Source organism: Electrophorus electricus, chromosome 9, assembly GCF_041902795.1.
Source record: "Electrophorus electricus isolate QZ-2024a chromosome 9, ASM4190279v1, whole genome shotgun sequence".
NCBI lineage: Eukaryota > Metazoa > Chordata > Actinopteri > Gymnotiformes > Gymnotidae > Electrophorus > Electrophorus electricus.
The window spans coordinates 11,514,594-11,523,324 of record NC_137505.1 but is presented as its reverse complement, the minus strand read 5'-3'; the positions used below and the strand labels follow the sequence as shown (position 1 = coordinate 11,523,324).

Here is an 8,731-nt window from a genome sequence, read left to right as displayed (position 1 = left end):
CCAACATTTAATATTTTTGCCTTAAAAAATGGAAATGGAAGTAATTTGTTCCACAACAGTAAGATTACATCATTTATATACACACAAACCCAGATTGTGTTTTAGACTAAAATGTAATTCATGATAAGTAGAATCTTTACATTGCAACTCTCTTCTTTACCTTTAAACACATTGAAACAGCGTTTCAAAGCATTGTAATCGCGCTAAACACTGTTTCAGGGCAAGAGATTGTGTTTTAGACTAAAATGTAATGCATTATAAATGGAATCTTTACATTGCTACTCTGTTCTTTACCTTTTAAACATTGAAACAGCATTTTAATCGCCCTAAACACTGTTTTACGGCAAGAGATTGTGTTTTAGACTAAAATGTAATGCATTATAAATGGAATCTTTACATTGCTACTCTGTTCTTTACCTTTTAAACATTGAAACAGCATTTTAATCGCCCTAAACACTGTTTTACGGCAAGAGATTGTGTTTTAGACTAAAATGTAAAGCATTATAAATGGTATCTTTACATTGCTACTCTGTTCTTTACCTTTTAAACATATTGAAACAGCATTGTAATCGCCCTAAACACTGTTTCAGGGCAAGAGATTGTGTTAAAGACTAAAATGTAATGCATTATAAATGGTATCTTTACATTGCTACTCTGTTCTTTACCTTTTAAACACATTGAAACAGCATTGTAATCGCCCAACAACACTGTTTCAGGGTAAGAGATTTTGTTTTAGACTAAAATGTAATGCATTATAAATGGTATCTTTACATTGCTACTTTGTTCTTTACCTTTTAAACACATTGAAACAGCATTGCAATCGCCCTAAACACTGTTTCAAGGCAAGAGTTTGTGTTTTAGACTAAAATGTAATGCATTATAAATGGAATCTTTACATTGCTACTCTGTTCTTTACCTTTTAAACATATTGAAACAGCATTGTAATCGCCCTAAACACTGTTTCAGGGCAAGAGATTGTGTCAAAGACTAAAATGTAATGCATTATAAATGGTATCTTTACATTGCTACTCTGTTCTTTACCTTTTAAATACATTGAAACATTTTTCATCAGCTTACACTAATGGTCTTTGTAATGATGAGCATTAATGATTAGAGGGGGTATCTCCCTCAATTATAGAGCGGATGAACTCTTGTTATGCAATTGATTAATTGACAGAGGTGCTGCAAGTTCAGGAGCCTCTCAGTTGGAAAGGTGTAGGAAATACTGCAGTCAGCAAGGTATCAGCAAGCACTTAGAGTGCCAGAGAGTCTAAGAATAGAAGCTGTTTTTTTCTTGGCCTTCTGTTTTTCAGTGTGGCAGCATCGCTGAAAGGTCAAGATGTTGTTTTAGCACACAGAACCACCTTTGAGTAACGCAAGACAAAGAACTTGTCTTTTCTGAGAAGCGTGTAAAGAGAAAGCAATCACTTGCTAAAGCCTGCCCAAAAAACAATGGCATCGATCAGGGCTCTGCTCTGCTTCAGACAGAAATATTCAAAATTAAAACTAAAACAGCAGTAGATGTTTTAAAAAAAATCAAAGCTCTGTGATTTAGCTAATTTAGCTAATTGATGGTTATTATGGCACATCACATTCAGCCTCAAAGAACAAACAATCTCTCTTGTTCATTTGGTTAGTAGTCCTGTTTTCATCTTTCCATAATGGTATATTCTCTTGCCCTTCAGATTCCTTCAGTGGGATCTCCCACTCCAAGAAGGTTAAATTTGAGAATCCTGCGCGGGGCGGGAGCCCTGGCCCTCGGATTCGGGCGGGGACACCCTGGCCCTCGGATCCGGGGTTCAATTCAATCGATGGCTTACCTGCCATGGTCTTTTCCCCCTCTGGAGCCTCGGACGAGGCTTCGTCGTCGTCTTCCTCCTCTTCCAGCTGGCAGGGCGGAGACGAGGCATTGACCTCGCGGCGTGCTGACGGCTATCAGAAGCGGGGCAGCCTCAAGAGGAAGAGAGAGGAGGCACACAGCAGCAACAGTGTACAGATCCTGGAGGAGCTCTCCTCCCCTGGGTTGTCCAAGCGTGTGGCCAGGGGCAGCGATTGCGAGTACCAACTGGTGCAGAACGAGATCCTCCGCTCCGTCTCCAACAGCTACGAGGTTTTGGAGTCCCTGGGCCGTGGAACCTTTGGCCAGGTCGCCAAGTGCTGGAAGCGGGGCACCAGTGAAGTAGTCGCAATCAAGATCCTGAAAAGTCATCCGTCCTATGCTCGACAGGGCCAGAACGAGGTGGGAAAGTTGTGCCTGCTTTAAATGAGCTATTGATATGGCCTAGAATCAGCTGTAGCCCTGATTCTGTTATTGTTTGTTTCAGTTTTTACAACATATGTTCTGTTGGTGTCAGATGTGCTAACGCACACTGTGGAATTTGTATACAGCCAGGGTAGCACAGAAATACTTGTTTGGCACACTAGTTCTAATTTTCACTAGTTCAGTAGGAACTAGTTCGGATAACACACGGACAGCTTGAAGCTTACTCTAAAAAGAAGATTTAGCTTCAGTTGTGTAAGCCATACCTGTTTGGATGTGCATTAAAAATGTTATTGTTATGAAAGAGCATTAATCTGCATTGTTTGAGTACCAAAAGCAAGTTCATGGGTTCATTTCCAAGGGACCACTTCCATAATTGCATCTCCCAAATCCTGTAGAAGTAAATGGTTGAAGGGAAGTACACAAAGTGCTTGATGCTATTGAAAATAAGTAGGCTATTTGTCAGCAGTATCAAACTTTGAAGCTGTGACCACGTAGCTTCGGCTTAACGCGTATTCCGTCTTCCCTCCTTTGCTCCTCCTCAGGTGAGCATCCTGAGCCGGCTGAGCAGGGAGAACGCCGACGAGTTCAACTTCGTGCGCGCGTACGAGTGCTTCCAGCACAAGAAGCACATATGCCTGGTGTTCGAGATGCTGGGGCAGAGCCTCTACGACTTCCTCAAGCGCAGCAAGTTCAGCCCACTGCTGCTGAAATGCATCCGGCCCGTGCTGCAGCAGGTCGCCAAAGCGCTCATGAAACTGAAGAGCCTGGGCTTGATCCACACCGACCTCAAGCCCGACAACATCATGCTGGTGGACCCCATCAGGCAGCCGTACCGCGTCAAGGTCATCGACTTCGGCTCAGCTAGCCACTTCTCCAAGGCCCCCAGCTACCTGCAGTCCAGATACTACCGGTGAGGGACACGTGCTGAGGCGTGTTAGAAATAAGTGTGCACTTGTTGCACTCGAGTGTGCTTTAGAGTAGAGCTGCATGTTGTGGACAGTTGTAATAACCCTGCTACACATTAAAAGCCTATGATGAGCATTACAGTTAACTGGAGCACGATTGATTTATAAGTGGTTTATTTTTATTGGGTCATGTGAGTGCTGTTATTTAGCAAAAACACCTAATGAACCGTCTTCGGTGTCTGAGATTAGTTAGGATGCGCTGAACTGCAGGCTTTGGTAATATCAGTATTTAGCGAGTCTGTACAAAACCGCTATTACATTGTAGCTACACTGTTAATTAACAGTGTAATATACTGAGTAACGGGTGTTTAACTGCATTGGTACTCTGTATTTACTTAATGCAAAACAGAACATTATTGTAGTGTTGGTGCATTGTAGTGTTGGTTCCATGTTACACTAGAATAGTGGGTGTGTAATGTCTAGGAACACAAACACCCCCCCACGGAATTATCAGCCGAGGCTGATTTCATGATGGCGATCTCTGTGTTTTTGGTCCAGATCGCCTGAGCTCATCCTGGGTCTCCCATTCTGTGAGGCCATCGATATGTGGTCCCTGGGCTGTGTCATTGCTGAGCTGTTCCTGGGCTGGCCCCTGTATCCCGGAGCCTCCGAATATGATCAGGTAAGCACATGGTCCTTTGAGCTGTGCCTTAACGCCCGTACAGCATCAGTGGTGCAGACCTGTAGTGGTTTTGTGGCTGTAGTGATATGTGTGTGTGTGTGTGTGTGTGTGTGTGTGTGTGTGTGTGTTGTGTGTGTGTAGTTTGACCTTTTAGCTGCTTTGTCGGCCCGCTCATTTTTAGGATTAATATAAATGAGTTTCTATGGCCTGTTTTTTTAGACATGCACTTTGAAAATGAAAGGATTAACTCAAAATAAAGTCATAATCCTTTTGCCGTATGGTGTCTCTGCAGATCCGTTACATCTCCGAGACGCAGGGCCTACCAGCAGAGTGCATGTTGAGCGCAGCGACCAAGACGCACTACTATTTCTACTGCTACCCCCTGTGGAGACTCAAGGTTTGCCTGTCTTCAAATGCCAAATGCCATGTGTTTTTTATAAGGGACGTAACTTAATGACTTCATGTAACTTAATGGTGGAGCTGAATGGTTTGTTTTTTCTTTCCTTTCTCCAGACACCTTCGGAGCATGAGGCGGAGCGTGGCATCAAGTCCAAAGAGACTCGGAAGTACATTTTAAACTGCCTTGACGACATGATGCAGGTTATTTGGGCTTTTGTGCGCGTAACTATACGCATTTCTTTTAGTGTTGCGATGTGAAATTGAAGAACGTGACAAAGGGCTCCCGCAGCTCACATTATAGAGCAGGTAGAACAAGGTGCTAGCTGAAAGGTCGAGCGTTTCTGCTGTCATAATGAGTAGCGCATGTAAGTCGCTCTGGAGAACGGCATCTGCGAAGGGCAGAGCAGTGCGTAGAAATTTGCTGCAGAACTTCGTTCGTATTGGGTGCATTGCCGCCCTCTGCTGGTGAATAATATGACTCACCCATGGGTCTCTCTCGCAGGTCAATATGACCAGTCTGAAAGGCACCGACGTCTTGGCGGAGAAGGCCGACCGGCGGGAGTTCATCGACCTACTAAAGAAGATGCTCACGCTAGACGCTCACAAAAGGATCACGCCAGTGAAGACCGTGAACCACCTGTTTCTGACCATGACCCACCTCCTCCACTTCCCTCAGAGTGCACAGTGAGTTGCTCCAGGCCTTCCAATCTACATGTCAGTGTTTCAAAAACATTTTAAGGAACACCGTGTTAATTTAGAAATCCAAATAGCATCAGAGTTTCTCTGCTAGTACTGTAACCCCCCCCCCCACCTGTGTGTGTGTGTGTGTGTGTGTGTGTGTGTGTGTGTGTGTGTGTGTGTGTGTGTGTGTGTGTGTGTGTGTGTCTCTCGCTGCAGTGTGAAATCTTGCTTGCAGAACATGGAGATCTGCAAGCGGCAGTGCACAGGCTTCGACAGCAGCAAGACCCTGTTTGATGGTAAATCTGATGCCCACTTTGGTGCTTCTTTTAAATGTTACATTAGGGTTGGCTTTTTGTTTGTTTGTTATTCTTCAAGTAGATTTAAAACATCACCAAACTGGCCTCCGATTCCACCTATAAAAGAAGACAAAAATGGTTTCAAATGCAAGTGTTCTACCAAATCATGTTACTGCTCAAATGTGATCCACAAATGGTGAATCAGGTTGTTGCCTAGTATTCGAGTAGCCGATAAAGAGGCCCCTCTACCGTAGTTCAAAACGAAATTCCGTTGAATCCAAACTTCATTGTGTAATTGTTGATCATTGTAGCTGAGGTTTTTGTGTCTCTCGTTCTATAAGACCAACACTATGCTTTCTTCTATGGTTCTTGTATGTGTATTTGTGGAAAATTCAATTCTACTTGTGTTTTTGCAGTACACAGTACTTAAGCAGACCGAGAACTCTTCTTGGTTTTTCAAGGGTTGCGACTTGTGCAATATTCAGCACATTTAAATAAATGTTTCTTTCTTTTCCTAGACGTTTTCCAAACACTTGATTCTTTATGACATTATGAAAATTTCTTTCTTTCCTCGAGTACAAACTCGAGTCCATCATTCATTGGCTGATATGTTACTATCATACATGTATACATGCAGACTCAAGCAAGGAGTTTGTAATGGTGGTACAACTGTGTTCAGGTCATTTGATACTTTTTATTGATAAAGATGTTCTTTTCCAGACTCAGTAGGGTTTTGTTGTTTTGTTTTGTTTTTTGTACCTCTATGAACATTATTGAATAATATGCCTTATAAGGGAATCTCTAATTAAGAGAATCATGTGTTTACATTTGGAATAAATTACATTCTGATAATACCCTAGCACCTGAGTCATACACGTTTTCTTTAATGAAAGGGGTTCAAACCTCTCCTGTACACCAAAGCATCCCAAGCCAAGTCTTGGAGGATTTGTCTGTCAGTCATTAAAATATCAGTTCACAGAAAGATGGATGAAACATGTTTTACTTTGATGAACTTTTTACCTTGGAGTACTTTGTTTAGTGTGAGAAGCTGTAAATGTGTCCAGTCCTTAAAGCATTATTCTGATTTTTCTTGTCCCCTCCATCATTTTCATGCTCTCCTTGTAAGGGCTGTGAAGATGCTCAGCAGAAAATGAGCTGCTCAGCTGCAGAAGAGCACTTCAGCCTACATTTCAAGCCAATTCAAATTTGAACTCCTACACTGTCTTCTCACATCCATTTCTTTTTGAATGTCAGTTAGGACATCAAGATGAATTAAGCACACTAAGCCCAATACTAAGAGACTGGTAGAGTGGATGAGCCACACAGCAGGACACAGCACTATTTTTGCTTCAGCCAGTGCTAACTTGATGCAGTCTTGCTGCTTGGGGATTTTGCAGGCTTTGACTTCTTGGGTGTGTGATGAGGATTTTGCTTAAATTAAACTCCTCATAAACACGTATGACCAACCTGTGCCTATGCTCTACCAGGACCTCATCGCGTACTTCTCTTTCAGTAACTCGGAGCCTGTGTTTTTTTGTTTTGCTATTTCTGACATGATTGGGCAACATTTTCCTTTTAATGTATATGTGGAATCCACAAAAAATATACCCACTTAAGTGTGCTTCAGCATAAATAAGCAGACACTGCAGTTTGGATTATTTCTAGGGAAACAGGAAAATATAGTATCTTTAATTCGCTGCATAACAGTTTACATTAATTATTAATCATTCGTATGTGTTGACAGTTGCAATAAACAGATTAAGAAAACATGCCGTGAAAATGCTGCCGTGTCCGTATTATAACAGAAATAATGCAGCTTCACTGAGCAGATCATCCATAAAACTTGCTCTATATGGATTTTATGAATAGTATGTTAATTTTGTTTAAAAAGACGATGAGGCCTAACGGGAAAGGCTAAAGTGTCAAGTCGGACTTGAATTCAACGACTCAGGTAACATTGGGCTCTCTAGCTAGGTTAGCTAACAGACAAGCTGTCTATTTGAGATGGTTAACTTAGCTAGTTCACACATTACTTATGCACATCTCTTGCGGCAACAGATTCTAATTTTCATGGCGATGGAGCACGTTAGTTAACTTGCAGATTAACTGCCAACTATTTGCTGTAGCTGCAATTAACGTTATTATCTAGCATTGGCTCGCTAACGATCGGATTGCTCTAAAAGAGCTGTGACAGCTGCATGTCAGTCCTCGGTCGCTGAACTGTCTTCATGTCTAAGCACGGATACCTGTCGATAATGGGATCATTTGGGGGAGAATGAAGTGTGAACTAGCTAGGATAATTAGCTACTATGGCTAGGTACCTGTCCGCCAACGATGTGGCAAATTTAAAATACTGCAGTTCTTTCGTATAAAGGGAAGCTTAAAATTGTGTGACATGTGACCTTTTATCTTGGCTGCTGGCTAGCTATTGTAATTAAGTTGAATTTCAGCTTGGACACCTTTATAGTAATTGATGGTTATTATGACACATCACATTCAGCCTCAAAGAACAATCTCTCTCATTCGTTTGGTTAGTGGTCAGTTTTCATCTTTTGCTAAAGTTATATTCTCTTCCCCTTCAGTTTCTTCCAGTGGGATCTCCCTCTCCAAGAAGGTCAAATTTGAGAATCACGCGTCCGGCGGGAGCCCTGGCCCTCGGGTTCGGGCGGGGTCGCCCTGGCCCTCGGATTCAGGGTTCAACTTGTTCTATGGTTCACCTGGCCTGGTCTTTTCCACCTCTGTAGGCTGTGACTTGGGTAATATTCAACACATTTTTAAAAATGTTTGACAGTTGCAATCAACAGATTAAGAACACATTTTGCAGGTTAATTACTATAGTGGTTGTGTTTTTTAAAATCTACTTCTATTTTAGCTTTAATTTTGAATAAAGCCCATAACTAGATCTGCATGGCTTGCGGCTATTGTAATCAAGCTGAAATTGAGCAGAGCTAAATTATTTAAATAAAGCGCTTTCAGGGTGATGTGGAAGCAAAACAACATGGAAGATTGTGATTTACATCCGCTTGATTTTCTTGAGCCTTCTTTCTGCAAGATTAAGGGTGGGAAAATCAACAGAGAGTAAGTGATGAATTTAACTAGCTGGCATTAGATAAATCACAGAATTGTGGTTGTGTTTTTTAAAATCTACTTCTGTTTTAGTTTTAATTTTGAATAAAGCCCATAACTAGATCTGCATGGCTTGGGGCTGTTGTAATCAAGTTGAATTTCAGCTTGGACACCAGTATAGTAATTGAAGGTTATTATGGCACATCCCATTCAGCCTCGAAAAACAAACAGTCTCATTTATTTGATTCGTGTTCCTTTTTTCATCTTTCCCGAAAGGTATGGCATCGCAGCTCCAGGCATCCTCTTCCGCTTCAGTTACCTCTAGTGGGCTCGTCTGCTTCAAGAGGGTGAAATTCGAGCGTCATGCGTCTGGCAGGAGCCCTGGCCCTCGGGTTCGGGCGGGGTCGCCCTGGCCCTCGGATTCAGGGTTCAACTTGTT

General features: G+C 42.2%; 1 protein-coding gene across 1 annotated transcript; it reads left to right on the top strand.

The window, feature by feature from the left end:
- Positions 1-4,127: 4,127 nt before the first annotated feature.
- Positions 4,128-8,014, top strand: LOC145659181 (homeodomain-interacting protein kinase 2-like). The gene is made up of 5 exons (XM_081720324.1): positions 4,128-4,247; positions 4,364-4,450; positions 4,752-4,933; positions 5,147-5,226; positions 7,809-8,014. The coding sequence occupies exons 1-5, from the start codon at positions 4,128-4,130 to the stop codon at positions 8,012-8,014; spliced, it is 675 nt and encodes a 224-aa protein (XP_081576450.1).
- Positions 8,015-8,731: the final 717 nt, after the last annotated feature.